Source organism: Sminthopsis crassicaudata, chromosome 2 (assembly GCF_048593235.1).
Source record: "Sminthopsis crassicaudata isolate SCR6 chromosome 2, ASM4859323v1, whole genome shotgun sequence".
Lineage (NCBI taxonomy): Eukaryota > Metazoa > Chordata > Mammalia > Dasyuromorphia > Dasyuridae > Sminthopsis > Sminthopsis crassicaudata.
In genome coordinates, this window is record NC_133618.1 from 35500988 (window position 1) to 35519213 (window position 18226).

Below are 18226 nucleotides of genomic sequence, written 5' to 3' on the forward strand. Positions count from 1 at the left end.
CCAAATTGGGGAAACCAAACTTAAGTGATTTTATGCTATTAGGTTAGAACCTCTAGATTTGGAACCAGAGAAGCAGTGCTCTTTTTAGAGTTGTCCAGAGAGTAAAGCATATTGTCCAGGAAAAGATAACTAGGAAATATATTTTTGAGCCCTTTAAGTAATTTAATATGTACTTGACTTTTTGTAATTATGTAATTATGGGAATTTCAAGAAAAACTTTATTGCATTGTTTAAATCTGAATAGTTTGAAGCAAGCCTCTGCTTCTGAATGGACATACCTAGAAGAAACCAACAATCAGATGAGACAGCTGTCCCAATAATTCTCGACAACGTCTCAGTCTACTGGCTTAGATTTTTTTTTCTCTCCTCTTTATTACATACCCAACCACCAAGGACCTGATTTGTAACGTGCTCTCCTGGCAGTTACAATTACTAGTCTGTCCTAGACCCACCAGAGTACCTTTGACCACTGTCCTTTGCAGTGTGAACTCTACCCGGCTCGCCTCCTCTGAGGCCTTCAAAGGTCTCTGGTCACAATCTCTTGAATCTATAGCTTAATAACCGGTAGCGCACTCAAGAACAGCCACATGTAATCTTAAAAGCTTTTATTATACCTACTCACATAATGCCCTGACTGATGCCCTGACTTGTTGGTTCCCGAGTGAACACCTGGTCAGAAGACCCACGTTTTCACTACCAAAACCCTTACCTCTTTTGGCTATCCATCTTGGCTTGGCCACCCAGGCTAGGAAGCCAGGGTGAAGAACGCCAGGTTAAAAGAGAGCAACTGCTGCCTGCAGTGGGCTTATAAAGGACCTGTGAGGTCACACACACAGCCAATCAGCGAGAGAGTCACCCATTACGAAGCTATCTCAATATGGCCAGGATCCCACCCAAGGGCAGTCCTAATATCCACAGAAATTACTTCCGGACCACTCAATCTCCCGATTTGCTGTAGTACCCATTTAAAGGCCCCTTACAATTCCCTTTCTCTTGTTTTGCGGGAACCACACATCTCACCAAGCTAAACTTTTAGCACCAGCTATAGTTCACTTGATCCATGAGATGACAGAGTGTTATGCCCAAGGAGGTACAAAGCAGCAGATCAGTAAATAGAAGTATGACAATAAGAACCAGGCTCAACAGTGGCCCAAGTGTTCAACCCATTTATCAAAGTCATACTCGAGATAATATGCCAAAGAGGTAGGATGTCAACACTGAGATGGGAAGTCAACAAGGTAAAACATCACAATTCTAGTTAACAATTAAATATCAGTGAGGTAGGTTGTCACAATTCTAGTTACATTTATCACAATTCTAGACCAATTCTAGTTTCTTACAATTTTCTGTTGCACTTTTCACAATCCTAGAGCAATCCTAGCTTATCACAATTCTCTATTGCACTTTTCACAATCCTAGAACAATTCTAGCTTATCACAATTCTCAATTGCACTTTTCACAATCCTAGAGCAATTCTAGTTTCCCAGGTGCACATAAGCAAAGTCATGTCCAATAACATTGTCTCAATAACAACGGCAGGTGGGTGCGTTGGTTTTTCACCCACTAATTTAAAAGCATAGTCCTTCAATAGAAAGCATAGGGCAAAGCCTCTCCCCAGGCCACCATATGGCAAGTAGCCACGGGAGGAGCAAGCAGGCCCATTGTCCATTTACAGTTTTTATATTGCATATAACCCGAAACAGTCCATTTCAGCTGCAACACTGGAACTGTGTCTGGTGTCTCTGGTGTCACGGTCAGGAGGGACATTGCTGCCATCAGCGTCTGAAGAGCTGCTGACATCTGGCTGGTCCCTCTGGGCGGTTGTCTAGTCCTTCTCTTGGATCCCCAGGGTACAAATGTCTCTGGTGGGGATGAACTCTGCTGCTGGATCTGCACCTCTTTTGGCTATCCATCTTGGCTTGGCCACCCAGGCTAGGGAGCCAGGATGAAGAATGCCAGGTTAAAAGAGAGCAACTGCTGCCTGCAGTGGGGTTATAAAGGGCCTGTGAGGTCACACACACAGCCAATCAGCGAGAGAGTCACCCATTACGAAGCTATCTCAATATGGCCAGGATCCCACCCAAGGGCAGTCCTAATATCCACAGAAATTACTTCTGGACCACTCAATCTCCCGATTTGCTGTGGCACCCCTTTAAAGGCCCCTTACACTGATTTTAATGTGTATTGGCATGTTTTTCATTTTGACATTTTTTTTGGCCCTCCCCCCCCCTTTTTTTTCCCTGGCATAGAAGCCTGTTCCTTTTCCAAATGAGTTTGGATCCCAGCTCTCTGAGGGGGAAAGCATAGGATTCTGATAGTTGCCCCCAGTCCATCTCCACCCATCTCTGCCCAAACCTGCCCCCAGCCTGCACCACACAGAAATCATAAATAGAACAATGAAAAATCCAGCATATTCTGTGATGACATCACCAGATTACCATGTGATAGTTACCACAAAACATAAAAAAGAAAGTGGCAGCAATAGGATACAGAACAGGACATCGGGTTACAAACCTCAATAGGTCTTATTCCTCTCATGACACCTGCACAGTTCCCCTCCTTTGCTGTCTTTGCTTGTTTATTTTTGGGGTTTACTCATGTGAAGAATTCTCAATGGCCAGTCTCTTTGGCAAAAGGCAGGTTTATTTAAGGGAAGAGATTACAGATAAAATGACAATAGATACTGGGAATGATAAATAAGAAATAGAGTGGGTGAGCATATGAAAGACAATTTCCTCAGTGGAACTCACTATTACCCTATAGAAAGGGAGCACTCCGGAGTTTGGGGCCTGTACTAAACTGGCAGGATAAATCCAAAAAGGGAGCTAGTTCGTGGTAAAGAGGAGTGAGGTGTCAGGAGAGACATTGCAAGGCATGGTGGGGTTAGGAGATACCACATGGCAAGGGGGAGAGGGGAGGAGAAAGACACTGAAAAGCAGAGTGCTAGTAGGGGACTGACCCAAAGGAGGGCAATGAATATAACATGGGCCAAAAGTAGATTTTATAGGGAAAATTTAACCCCATGGACATGACTGCGTTTTCTGACAGTATGAACTGATGAAGCCCATTTGGCAGTTATCAGATGTAACCAATTCCCACCCTATCCAACTGGTATAGAGTGATTGTAAGGATAGAACTCTTACCCTCAAATCTCTGTGCATCTTTAAACAAGCTTTGAGATATTGATTAGCATGTCTTTAGACAGGTCTGGGACCTGATCTGTCAGGTGCATTCTATCTGGCTCCTTGATTCTCCCATCTTGGAGCTCCCTGGCACTTCCTCTCTCTGTTATTCTCCCTTTTGATTTTGTCAGAGAACCCCTCAATGCTATATTTCTTATAAAAGATATGCTCATGATGAAACTCTTTGAAGTCACTCTCTCTCCCTCTTCATAGTGCCTTCCCTTTAACAGCACCTTTCTCCTGCCTTTAGCTAACTCTGGTTAGTCTGCCAGATTCCTTTATGGATCTAACCTGCTGTCAAATGCATACTCAGACCTCATGTAATGGATTCTTTCAAATTCTTTTTCTTTTTAACTATATGCTCTCCCAACTCTTTCATATTTGCCACTCCTGGTGCTTATTTTGTCTGTAAACTCTTCTCCTAAATAAAACTTCCTTTTGGCAAAGAGAATGGCCCTTGTAAATTTGTCACGTTTATTTCAAACTAAGTATTGCTATCCTGACCTCAGCAACAGGACATATCCAAGTGAAGTTGTTCAAGACCCCTACAGAAAGGGAACCTCAAGGGTCTGACATAATTGGGTTTCTGAATAGGACACTTCCCCAGAGGGTGCAGCCATGGAGTTAAACTGATCTCCCTCAGCGCCTTCTCCCTGCATGACTCAGGGATAATCCTTCAGTTTCTCACTACACAATATACCCACTATTCACAACATTATCAGAAGGAAGGAAGGAAGGAAGGAAGGAAGGAAGGAAGGAAGGAAGGAAGGAAGGAAGGAAGGAAGGAAGGAAGGAAGGAAGGAAGGAAGGAAGGAAGGAAGGAAGGAAGGAAGGAAGGAAGGAAGGAAGGAAGGAAGGAAGGAAGGAAGGAAGGAAGGAAGGAAGGAAGGAAGGAAGGAAGGAAGGAAGGAAGGAAGGAAGGAAGGAAGGAAGGAAGGAAGGAAGGAAGGAAGGAAGGAAGAAAAGAAGGGAGGCTGGCAGGCAGGCAATTGTGTTACTTGATCACTTTGCATCAGTTCAATTAAATCTTTCTAGGTTTTTCTGAGAGTATCCTGCTTATAGTACATGAGAAGTATATCACAATTATATACAGCAGCTTGTTCAGTCATTCCCCAATTGATCAATATCCCCTCAATTTCCACTTCTCTGCTACCATGAAAGAGCTACTATAAGTATTTTTATTTGAATAGGTTTTTTTCTCTTTTTAATCTCTGGGAATACATGTAATTTTTATATTAAGATAAGTTGACAAGACTAAGTATATTACTGGATGAGTACATCACTAATACTTGCTAACATTCCCCTGTGGAATCACACCAAAGTGATTACTACTGATTGGAACAAATAGAATCCATTTTCTCACTACTGGAATCATTCCTGACTGTTAGTGACTGGGTTGGGGTTTTCTTAGCAAAGATACAGGAGCTGCTTTGCCACTCCCTTCTCCTCATTTTAGAGATCTCAACCTGAGGCAAACAGGAGTAAGAGACTTGTCCAGGGTCCCACAGCTAGTATGGCTGAGGCTGAATTTGAACCCAGCACTCTAGTCATTGAGCCCCCAGCCGTCCCAAGCTCCACTAATCACAAGCATGACTCAAGACAAGAGGTGATGAACTCTAAGTGCACAGTGAAGTGTGTATTTTATTTATTTATTTATTTTTACTTCATTTTCATTGATTTGTTTCCGCTTACACTCAAAGCCCTCTGTCTCAGAGAGGTGGCTCTGGTCACCAGTGAGCATGAGATTGGAAAGAAGGGATGAGTGAGCAGGGAAATATCCCCTGGGGGCAGGGGGGACAGTCAGGGGCGGATCTCCGTCCAGCCAGAGGGAAGGAGGGGAGGGGAAGATGAGCTGAAGTCATACGCAGAAGATGCAGTAGTCTCCAGACTACGACTCCCAGAAGGACTTGCTCTCTCAGAGGCCCCGGATGTCAGGACCCGCACTTCCTTTTAAAGTCACTTCCGTACCACCTCTCTCACATCTTCCCTGCTTCCAGCACCTGTGACGCGGTGAGCTGCAGTCGAAAGCGGAGCCAGAAGCCCAATGCGGGGATGCGGGGATCCCGGAACCCCAGGGCCTGGCTGGGGAGCTCACAGAGGAGGCAAAGGAAACCATGCTTGGATTGACTGTTCCCGGGGCGGTGCTTGCCCAGAAGTGTAGGCGGGGACGGGGCGGGGCGACATGGGCGGAGAGTGGGGAAGGAGGTGGATCCCATAGTTCCTGGATACGCCCTCCCACGTGACCGGGGTCTCTAGTTTCCAAGCCAGAACCCCCATCCCTGGTCCCGTCCTGCGGCGTCCTCTCTGCCACCATCCTCCCTAGGAGCTCTTCCTCCGCTGAGATCCTCCGCCCCTCCCTTGTCTTCCCTGAGCCCTGAAGGAGCTGGTCCTGAGGACAGTGTCCCCTCCAGAGCAGTGACCCGCTCCTTCTGTCCCTCTCTCCATTCCCCCGCCTCGGGGTCCCCCTCAGTGACAAGTGGGGCCTCTCATGGGCCTCCTTTCCTCCCCAGGACCTCGGCCTCTCGTGGCCTCTGCTCTGTCCCTGAGGAGGAGGCGATGGCCCCCGGAGGGACCGCCAGGCGCGGCCAGGTGAGTGACCCCTGCTGCTGTCCTGAAACACCCTCCGAGTGCAAGGACCGTGGGGTACGGTTCTTATACGTTAAACTTTAGAAATTTTGGCCATCGGGAAATCATATATTTAGAGACCATCTACTTATTCAATGTCCTCTTCCCCCAAAGGAACATTGATTTTTAAATTTTAGGCGCCAGATTCTTTCCCTCTCCCAGTGCCCTCCCTACCACTGACAAGGCAAGTAACAAGACACATTATGCCTGTGGAGACTTGCAGAGCATTTCCATTACATACAATGCAAAATAAATAAATAAATAAATGAAAATAAAGTAAAAAATAAATAAAAGGCTTTAAAATAAAAGAAAATGGGGAAAAAAATCCTTTCTCCTTGTCTTCAGATTTCATCAGTTTTCTCTTCATTTTTCATCAGGAGTTATTTGGCATTTTTATGCACCATTGTGCTAATCAAGTCTTCTTTCACAGTTGATTATTGTTTCAGCTTTGCCATGACTGGGCACAATGTTCTCCCCATTTTATTCACCGCACTTTGCCTCAATTCATAGAAGTTTTGCAGGTTTTTCGGAACCTATCTTGCCTTGTCATTTCTTAGTATACAATAGTATTCCTGCAAATCATATTATTATTCAGCTATTCCCCAACTGATATGGAGTGAAAGAGGAAATGACCAAGGAAATAATGATTTGATCTTTTGAGCATCAAGATTTACTAGGCAGTGCAACCCAGTTGTTCAACAAACTCTGAGTACACCTCCTCATTTCAGGCCTGTATAACAAATACAAGAGAAGAAGAACTTTTTTTTTTTGGGGGGGGGGGAAGACGGACTTTTAAAAGCAGTTACTCGAATAATGTTACTTAAGTACAAAGAAACATTATACCATTAGGTAAAAGATATGAATAAACAATTTTCAGAAGAAGAAATTGAAATTTCTACTCATATAAAAAGGTGCTCTAAATCACTTGATCAGAGAAATGCAAATTAAGATAACTCTGAGATACTACTACACACCTGTCAGATAGGCTAAGATGACAGGAAAAGATAATCACAAATGTTGGAGGAGGTGGGGGAAAACTGGAACACAAAAACATTGTTGGTGGAGTTGTGAACTGATTCAGCCATTCTGTAGAGCAATTCAGAATTATGCCTAAAGAACTATCACACTGTTCATACCCTTTGATCCAGAAGTATTTCTACTAAACTTGTATCCCAAAAAGATCATAAAAGAGGGAAAGGGACCCACATGTGCAGAAATATTTGTGGCAGTCCTTTTTGTGGTGGCAAAGAACTGGAAGTTGAATGCATGCCCATCAATTGGAGAATGACTTAATAAGTTATGGCATATGATTGTTATGGAATATTATTGTTCTATAAGAAATCAGCAGGATTTCAGAGAGGCCTGGAGAGACTTAGATGAAACGATGCTAAGTGAAATGAGCAGAAACAGAAGATCATCATATACAGCAATAGCAAGATTATATAACATACAATTCTGATGGATGCGGTTCTTTTCAACGAGATGATTCAGCCCAGTTCCAATGGTCTTGTGATGAAGAAAGCCATCTGCCTGCACTCAGTGAGTGGACTGTGGGGACTGAGTGTGAATCACAACTTAATATTTTCACTTTTTTGTTGTTTGCTTGCATTTTGATTTCTTTCTCATTTTTTTCCTTCTTGATCTGATTTTTCTTGTGCAGCATGATATTTGTGAAAATATGCATAGAAGAATTGCAGATGTTTAACATATATTGGATTACTTGCAGTCTAAGGGAGGGAGTGGGGAAAAGGGAGGGAAAAATTTTTTTGGAATACAAGGTTTTCCAAGAGTGAAAGTTGGAAATTATCTATGAATATATTTTGAAAATAAAAAGCATTTAAAAATATAAAGAAAAATTAGGGACTTCCTAAGTTGGAAAGGAGAGGGTGAACAGGTGGAATACTCTGAAATTAGAAAAAAAAGAAGTGTCCTACTCCTCCTAAGTATTTGTAAACAATTAAATAATGGATAACTGATAAATAGCAAGATAATAATTGATTGACCGGTATGAGGCCAGTTTTCCGTAAAATATACAATTATGAGGAACTCTTTACATTAGTCTTTGAATCTGACCCTTGGGTAAGGGTCACTAAAGAGCAGAGAAAAAATGTCTTGTTTCCCAACTAAGAAGGGCTAGGGTCAAACAGAACAGTAAGGTTTTCCAATTCCCACAGTTGCATAAAGTTTTCTCACAAGACAGCAATTGGACTAGGTAGGCCAAAAATTTAATAGAAATGAATCTTCAGAATTGAGTCAAAAGATGGAGGAATCATTGTGGTTCACTCAAATCCTACAATTAACCACTTGCTGTCTTAATCCTCTGAAGTCCCTCCAGGTTCACTTACTGTTTCAGAAGGGAGTGAGTTCCTGGAATAATGTAAAGTCCTAGGAGTTCTTCCTTGTAATCTTAAAATGATTCCCTCACATCTGCTCAATTCTTTGCCACCACAATCAAACAGCTATAAATATTTTTGTGACTTTAAGTCCTTTCACCTTTGCTTTGATTTCTTTGGCTTGGAGACCTTAAGAGAGGGTTAGCTAGGTCAAAGGGTAGACAGTTTTATAATTTTTGGGCATGGTTCCACGTTGTATTTCAAAATGAATGGTTAAAACTGTTTACAATTCCACTAGTGGTGCTTTAGTGTCCCTATTTTTCTGCATTTCTTAAAACATTGATCATTTTCCTTTTCTCTCCTAGTATCCAGTCTCATTGGTAGATGTGAAGTAAATCTCTGAAATGTTTTAATTTGCATTTCTCTAATCATTAATGATTTAGAGCATTTTTTCATATAACTATTGATGTCTCTTCTGAAAACTGCCTGTCATATCCTTTGTCTATTTTTCAATTGGTAAATGGATTTTATTTTTGAATATTTAGCTGTTTCCTATATATATTTGTTTGTACAAAACTTTTTAAAATTTTGTGTGCCCACGTTTATATATGTTACTTCCTATAATCCTCTCATCTCTTGTTTGGTCACAAATTATTTTTTTTTCCATAGGTCTAACAAGTACGTTTTCCTATGTTTGCCTGCTTTACTTAGGATATCACCTTTTAAGTCTAAATCACGCCCTCATTTTGACCTTATCTTGGTAAATGATGTAAAATGTTGGTCTGTGCCTAGTTTTTGCCAGACTGCTTTGCAGTTTTCCCAGCAAAATTTGTGAAAAGAATAATTCTCACATGAAAAGCTTGGATCTTGGGGCTTATCAAACACTACATTATTATAATAATTTCTGTTATATTGTACTTAATATGCTGATCAACCATTAAAATTTTTAGCCCTTCCCAAATTGTTTTGATCATTACTCCTTTTAATATAGCTTGAAATATATTGTGATAGGTTCCCTTCCTTCAGTTTTTGTTTATTCCATTGATATTCTTGACCTTTGCTTTATCCTGATAATGATTTAATGATTGTTATTTTTCTATCTATCTATCTATCTATCTATCTATCTATCTATCTATGTAAACTTTGGTGGTTTGATTGGCATGCCACTGAGTATATCACTGTAGGTAGATTTGTCTTTTTCATTTTATTGGTTCAGTTTACTTTTGAGCGATTAATATTTCTGTAGTTGTTAAATCTGTTTTTGTTTGAAAAGTGACTATTGATATAAATATATAATTTATGTTGTTGTTACTGACAGGCTTATTTTTTTAAAAAATAATTTGTATGGCAAGACATCTGGAATATAAACATTTAAGATTGAGATAGAGTTATCATCAGTAGTCCTTTTAGTATATATGATTTTTTTTGTTTACATTGTAAATGTTTATTTAAAACTATGGCCCCAAAGGGTATAAAACTCTGGATACTCTTTGTTCTAATCATATCTCTACCATCTATGTATCCCAAAGAAATAAATGGAAAGGATCTTTATATAAACAAATATTTATTGCAGTTTTTTTTTTTCTGGTGGCAAAGAAATGGAAAGTGAGGGGATGTCCATCAGTTGGGAAAAGGCTGAACAAGTTGTGATGTACAATTATAATGGAATGCTGTTGTTCTGGGAAAGACTTACATGAACTGGGTGCAAAGTGAAATGAGCAAAACCAGGAGAACATCATACACAGTTGTCCCAATATTAAACAATTATCAACTATGAATGACTTATCTATTCTGAGCAAAAAAAAAAAATCCAATATAATTATAAAGGATTTATGATAAAAAACATACTATCTACCTTTGAAGAAACAACTAATGAATAGGCAGAGTAGGAAGGGAATTTAGAACTCAAAATCCTTAAAAAATATATTTAAAGTTTTTACATGTTATAATAGAAAAAAATTTAAAGAGTAAAAAGGGACACAAATTTGAAAGATTTGACAATTGTGATCACAATGACCATTTTTCAAGAGGATTCTTGATAGATATTACCCAGCTTTTGACAGTACAGTGATGTCATAAAATAAAAGGTGAAGACTGACACATTTTTTTCAGATAAGTTAACAGAGAAATTTGTTTTGCCTCTATTTATTCATTACAAAGATTTTATTCTTTTTTTTTTTTTCCTGAGGCACTTGGGGTTTAGTGACTTACCTGGGGTCATACAGGAAGTTTTGAGTGTGTGAGGTCAGATTTGAACTCAGGTCCTCCTGACTTCAAGATTGGTGCTTTATCCACTTCACCAACTAGTTTTTCTTAAGGGTGGCCCTCCTTTTTTCAGATTTGAGCAGGGAGGATGAGAAGAAACCTTTTTTTTTTTTTTTTTTTGTTTGTTTGTTTGTTTCTGACATGCTCGATTATTATGACAGGCTTATTTTTTTTTTTTTTTATGAATTTGTGTGGTAAGACATCTGGAATATAAATATTTAAGATTGTTATGGGTTTATCATCAGTAATTCCTTTCATTATATATGATTTCCTTGTTTACATTGTAAATGTTTATTTAAAACTATGCCCAAAGGATATAAAACTCTGGATACCCTTTGTTCTAACCAAATCTCTACCAGCTATGCATCCTAAAGAGATAAAAACAAAAATGGAAAGGGCCTTTATATACACATATTTATTGCAGCTCTCTTTCTGGTGGCAAGAATTGGAAAGTGAGGGGATGTCCATCAGTTGGGAAATAGCTGAACAAGTGATAACTTTGTATCTATTATATATTGGGGGTTTAAGACTTAAGTCTTTGTATCAGAAGACTATTTTAAATTGAGACTCAGCTGTAAGTGTTAATAGCCAGGATTGACTTGAATCATAACTAATTATATCATTAAAATGACTTTTAAGTGCCATTAACTGAAGATGAATACAAAAGAAATAGAACAGTGTACAAAAGCAGTGGGGAGACAACAAAGACCCCAAAGATCTGGTGATCAGTGTTACAAAATATATATATATATATATAAAAAAACCTGGTTTGGAGGCAAGCAAGAGATCAAAGGATAATGACAACCACATTTGGGGTGGATGGGATGATGATAATGGAAGGATGCCTGAGAGATAGCTAAACAAGTAAACTCTTCCTTGTCTTTAATTTCCTCTTTGAAAACTGAAGATTTTTGAAGTGAGATTGAGAGCCCCACAGTTGTCAATGAGAAGTAGATATCCAGAATCAAAGGAGATAGATAGGATCCATCTGTCCTGAAAAAAGTATACAATGTGTTTGATTGTTTAGCCATTCTCAGGTTTCCTTGAAAGATCTCGGAGAAGGGATTGGTTCCCCAGAACTGGAAAAGGGGGCTTGTGCTAAGTTTCAAAAAAGAGACATTGGATTCTGCTAAACCTGGGCCATTGACCTCAAATTCTGACACATTCCTAAAATATATTTTTAAATGAGCTGGTTAATGAGCAATGAGAAAAGACTATTTTACTTTTTATTTTTTCTATAAAGCTTTTTGCTATTTACCTCAATCATTTTCTTTTCAAGGTTTCTTTCCCTTACCTTCTTTTATAGTCAAGAAAGAAAATTATACAAAAATATTAATTATAGTGACTCTTCTGCATAATTTATAAAACATTATAGTGCTTTCCATCTTCTTTGCTGTTAGAAAAAGTAATCTTTTTTTTTTTTTTTCAATTTCTCAGTTCAGCATTTTTTTCTTTTAAAAGATGTTTGTATAGTCTTTTGGCTCAACTTATTTCACACTGCATCATTAAATTCACAGTTCTCATGCTTTTCAGATTTTCTTATACTTATCATTTCAGACTTTAAAATAAATTGTATCCATATGTTATTTTCCCCCCAGTCCTTTACCAGTTTATTGGTGCCTTCAAAGACTGCTCTTATGGTATATCCTCATCTTTTGTGTATGGGCTTATTCTGGTTATAGAGAAAGGGCAGTGAAAATGCCTTTGGAGTACACAAAATAGCTAAATACAAGATGATTTTGGCAGAAGGATGCTATAATTTGAGGGCTTGCAGAAAGGGATGTAGATAAAAGATAATCCTTTAACTCCATCTTATTTTGTGTGTATGTGAATTTTTTTCATTTTTTTAATTAAAGCTTTTTATTTACAAAAAAAAAATACCTTTGGATTTGGAGTTTAGAAAACCTGGATTCAAAGTACAGATCTGTAATTTATTCCCTTTTGACCTGCAGCAGGTTACTTTCTCTTTCTGGGTCTCACTTCCCTAATTTGTGAAATGAGAAAAGTGGATTCAAGTCTCTTTCATCTAAATATATGACTTAGAAGATGATGTTCCTTTAATATTCTTTTCACCTGTAAAACATTTTTCCCAGTGTGTCAGATAGGAAATAATAGTCCTTCATGCTCACTTTTCTCTTATGGTTTCTGGAGCATTGAGCATAATCATGTTCACAAAGTTTAAAAGAACAAAAAAATTCCACCTACATTTTAAAATGATGCCATTGGATCTGTGAACAATATTAAGCATCCACTGTGCTAAGTATTGAGGATTCAAAGAAAAGCAAACCTGGCCATTGGCCCCAAGGATCTTTCAGTCTCATAAGAGAGAAATTCTAAAGTGCCTGTTATCTATTAATCTCTGTCCTGGATAACAGATAAGAAACTGAAAGAAGTCCTATTGAAAGGGAGTTTATATTCAAACTTGATAAAAATTAGAGTTATTCCTGGATAAGCACAAATATTTTTGCTGTTTCAGGAATTAGTGACATTGCAGGATGTGACCGTGGAATTCACCTGGGAGGAGTGGGCGCATTTGAACTCAACTCAGAAGAAATTGTACAGGGAGGTGATGCTAGAGAATTATAGGAATTTGGTCTTTTTAGGTAAGAAATGTTTCCTCTTTGTAGCTTTCATATATGTGATATTGACTTTCAAGATTATTTTTTGTCATTCAAAAGGAAGGTATTCCTAGTTCTTGTGTAGCCAAGAGACACAGTAATTGTGCTACTTATTCAGGGATAAAGGTCTTTGCTTCATACTCCTGAAAACAGATGGCTTGATTTGTTATTATCCTTGAGAATGTATCTTTCCCTCTCTTTTGCTTTAAAACCAATTTTTTTTTGTTTAATCCCATTTGTTTTATGATACATAAAGTGTTCCCATTGTCTAAGCAGAATAACATGAACTGTTTTTCATAAGTCCTATTTTATAAGCTATTCCTACATAATAGAATATTCATTCTTGGTCCTTTGCACTATCCTAGAGATTTTTCTAGGGTGCCTACTTTTTTTCAAAGAGAGTTTCAATTAATTTTTTATTCTTTTACTAATTTTATGGATATTATTTGTAAAATGAAAATATTCCTTCTACTTCCACTACATAAACAATAATACAAAAAAAATCCCATCTTTCCTTCCATCTAGACCTTTGAGGCTTCTCTGGTTGAAAAAATAATCACAAACAAAATCAGCTAACATAGACAGTGGCTTAAATAGTTATAAAATACATTTTTGCACTCTTATTTCCCCATTTTTTACTGAGAGTTGAGAGAAATATTTTCTCTTTCTGTTCTGTAATTGAATTATGAGATAACTGTGTCTCAACTTTTTCATTTTCAACAAACAGGATTTACAGTTTCTAAACCAGATGTGATCTACCAATTGGAAAGAAATGAAGAAACTTGGATGCCAGAGGCAGATAATCCAAAAAGCAGCTGTCCAGGTGACTACATAAAAACTAAGGAAATGGATTCATTTGAAATTGCTTCTCTATTGGTCATTTTAACGTGTTGAATAAAGTAATTTTATCTAAGCTTCCAAGGCCTGTTGAGAACTGAGACTTTCAAATGTTATTTTTTAATGACAGAATGAAATTTAATGAAAGAAGTCAAGAAGTTACTTTTTTATGCATCTCTTTACTTATATGTTCTTCTAGTATTTCTGCCTGTTCATGGAAGACAATCTTATCTTAAACGGGCATTGTCTTGCCTCAGGTTCATGAATTCATTCTCCCTCTAAAAATAAACCCATCATATAAAACATTAAAAATATGCCCTTTTGGGAGCACCAGCTCTGAAGTCAGGAGGACCTGAGTTCAAATCTGACCTCAGACACTCAATGCTTCCTAGCTATGTGACCCTGGGCTTGTCACTTAATCTTATTTGCCTCAGCAAAAAAAAGAAAAAAAAGAAAAAAAAAAGCCCTTTTGGCTTTTGGGTCCTTTTCTGATACATTCTTCTTTGTTCCTTGATGTTTATGTTTCTGTACTAACCTAATTCCCCTTTTATCTATTATATTTTATATCATCCTGTTTTTTTTATACTTGGAAATTTTATTTATCAATAGGTAATATGTTCCTATGATAGCATTTGTTTAGCCATAACCCCATTATTGGACCTATACATTTTTAGTGTTTCACAAGCTATGGCAAATATTTTTTTAAAATGTCTTTGATTTTAGTAAAATTTTGAGGATATAGACCTAGTAATGAAACTGTTAGGTTATTGGTTATGAAGTTTCATAGGTCAAGCTTAAATTGTTTTTCTGATTTCCTGACCAATGACATCAGCAGCTTAAAAAGTACTTATTATACCATAAATTCCAAAATTTGTCATTTAAAAATATCTTTTAATCTGATGCGTATTTGGTGATACTTCGAAATTGTTCTGCATTTTACTTCTTTGATTATTAGCATTTCAGTATTGTTTCATGTATTATTATTTTGTCTTGTGAAAAATAACTATGTCTTGATCATTTACCATTATAGAATTGAATCTTTCTTTTACAAATTTAATCCGTGCCTTACAAAGTAGATATGTTGGAACTTTAATGGACATTTGTGGCAGTGACTGTTCATTATGTCCTCCTTTCCTTATATGTTCTCTTTCTATTATTTGTTCCATGTCTTTTTCTAGCTCTCCTAATGCTAAAGTCTTTAAGTCTCCTTTTCCTTTCTATTCAGTGTTTTCCTCCCTATTTCTCTTTAAATGGGAAGGATACATTTTTCAATCATTTTTTGGTCATGTCCAACTCTTTGTGACCTAATTTGGTGATTTTTGAATGGAGACAATGGAGTGGTTTGCCTTTTCCTTTCCTTTTTTTTCCCTTTCCTTCCTTCCTTCCTTCCTTCCTTCCTTCCTTCCTTCCTTCCTTCCTTCCTTCCTTCCTTCCTTCCTTCCTTCCTTCCTTCCTTCCTTCCTTCCTTCCTTCCTTCGGATCACACAGCTAGGAAGTGTTAAGTGTCTGAGGTCAGATTTGAACTTAGGTCCTCTTGACTTCAAGGATGGTACTCTATCCACTGCACCACCTACATGCCCCTTTTCCTTTTCTTAAGTCAGGCAAACATGATAAAATGATCTGCCCAGGATTATACACCTAGTGTCAGAGTCCTGATAGGACCTCAGAAAAATTCATCTTCATGACTGTGTCACTTTGTTGTCCTAAGGCTGCTTTTGTAAACTGTCATAGTCATCTAGTTTTTAAGGATCGTCTTTTATGTGCTGATTACATTCAAATGTCAACTTTCTTCATTTTCCAGATAATTTCCTTCTAGGGCAATTCATTTATACATCAATTTTAAGTCATCCTATTTTCACATTCAGTTAACTGTGATCTCTAGTTAAAGAATAGTGAGACTAGCCATCTCAAGTAGGAATACAAGATAATATTTCTAAAACTGAGCAATGAGGAGCCATGGGAATGGGGAGAAAAAGGCAGGGTTAATCTGCTTTTTGTTTTTTCTTTCAGGGAGCAAAGGATTTATTGAAGAAAAATCTTATAAATGTAGTGAATGTGGGAAGGCATTCAAGAGTAAGACACAACTTACTGTGCATCAGAGTATTCATACTGGGAAGATTCTTTACAAATGTAAGGAGTGTGGAAAGGCTTTCATCTATAACTCAGAACTTAGTCTACATCAGAGAATTCATACTGGAGAGAAACCTTATGAATGTAGTGAATGTGGGAAGGCCTTCAATAGGAAGTCACATCTTACTGTACATCAGAGAATTCATATTGGACAGAAACTTTACAAATGTAGTAAATGTCCTAAGACCTTCAGACACAAGACACAACTTACTGTGCATCAGAGTATTCATACTGGAAAGATTCTTTATGAATGTAAGGAGTGTGGAAAGGCTTTCATATACAACTCAGAATTTATTCTACATCAGAGAATTCATACTGGAGAGAAACCTTATGAATGTAGTGAATGTGGCAAGGCCTTTAATAGGAAGTCACATCTTACTGAACATCAGAGAATTCATAGTGGAGAGAAACTTTATGAATGTAATAAATGTGGGAAAGCCTTTAGGCATAAGACACAATTTACTGTGCATCAAAGTATTCATACTGGAAAGATTCTTTATGAATGTAAAGATTGTGGAAAAGCTTTCATCTACAACTCGGCACTTATTTTACATCAAAGAAGTCATACTGGAGAGAAACCTTATGAATGTACTATATGTGAGAAGGCCTTTAGCAGTAAGACACAACTTACAGTGCATCAAAGTATTCATACTGGAGAGAAACCTTATAAATGTAGTGAATGTGGAAAGGCCTTCAGAAATAAGAAACAACTTACTGTGCATCTCAGAGTTCATCCTGGAAAGATTCTTTATGAATGTAAAGAGTGTGGGAAGGCTTTTCACTACAATTCAGAACTTATAAAACATCAAAGAAATCACATGCAAGAGAAACCATATGTATGTGGTGAATGTGGGAAGGCCTTCAGTAGGAAGTCGCATCTTACTGTGCATCAAAGAATGCATACTGGAGAGAAACCATATGTATGTGGTGAATGTGGGAAGGCCTTCAGGAGGAAAACATATCTCAGCATGCATCAGAGAATTCATACTGGAGAGAATCCTTATGAATGCAAGGAATGTGGGAAGGCTTTCCCTCTGAAGTCATATCTTAGAAAACATCAAAGAAATCATAGAGTAGAGAAACCTTATGAATGTAGTGTTTGTAATAAGGCCTTCAATAAGAAATCATATCTTACTATCCATCAAAGAATACATACTGGAGAGAAACCTTATCAATGTAGTGAATGTGGAATGGCCTTCAGGAGTAAGGCACATATTACTGTGCATCAGAGCATTCATACTGGAGAGAAACATTTTGAATGTAGGAGTGTGGGAAAGCTTTCTTTTACAATTCAGAACTTATTACACATGAAAGAATTCATACCGGAGAGAAACCTTATGAATGTAGTGTATGTGGGAAGGCCTTTAATAAGAAGTCAAATCTTACTGTGCATCAGAGAATTCATAGTGGAGAAACACCTTATGAATGTAGTGAATGCAGGATGGCTTTCAGGGTTAAGAGACAACTTACTCAGCATCAGAGAATGCATACTGGAGGGAAGCCTTAGGAATATAATTTGGGAAAGTGTGGAGGAGGAAGGCTTATCTCACTATGAATCAAAATTCATACTGGTTAGAATCCTTTTGAATGGAAAGCATGTGGGAAGGCTTTTCTCTAAAGTCATTTCTTAGAACACTTGCAAGAAATGATAGAATGGAGAAATCTTATAGATGTATTTGTATATGAGAGGGCCTTCAACAGAAAGTTATATCTTATTGTGCATTGGAAAATTCATATTGGAGAGAGACCTGGAGAGAATGTAGAAAATACATTAGACAGAGGACACAACTTCATGTCCATTACAGAATTTATTCTTAAGAATTTCCTCATGAATGTAAAGTGTATGAAGATTTAGCCAGTTTAGATTTTATTATATATCAGAAAATTCATGCTGGTGAAGGAAGATCCTTATGAAAGTGGAAAGGGCTTTAAAAGTTAGACACAATCTACTATATACATCAGAGCATTTATACTTGAAAGAAGTCTTGTGAATGTAACGAATATGGGAAGACTTAGGAGTAATACACAATTTACTCTGCATTGAAAATTCATGCTAGGAAGATTCTTTATGAGTACAAGGAGTGTGGGAAGGTCTTCCACTACAACTCGGAACTTATTTGACATCACAGAATTCATATAGAAGAGGAACCTTATGAATGTCCTTTATGTAGGTAGGCCTTCCTTCTGACTTTAGAACTTACTCAAAATTAGTATATTGATACTAGAGAAAAATTTC

The 18226-nt window shown here is 37.7% G+C and overlaps 1 protein-coding gene across 1 annotated transcript; it reads left to right on the top strand.

Annotated features, from left to right (window-relative positions):
* Positions 1-5156: 5156 nt before the first annotated feature.
* Positions 5157-17622, top strand: LOC141554121 (uncharacterized). Its single transcript, XM_074285700.1, is given in 6 exon segments — positions 5157-5339; positions 5693-5771; positions 12882-13008; positions 13751-13846; positions 15871-17250; positions 17253-17622. Coding segments are annotated over 6 exon segments (2040 nt in total). The 5' UTR covers positions 5157-5226; the 3' UTR covers positions 17498-17622.
* Positions 17623-18226: the final 604 nt, after the last annotated feature.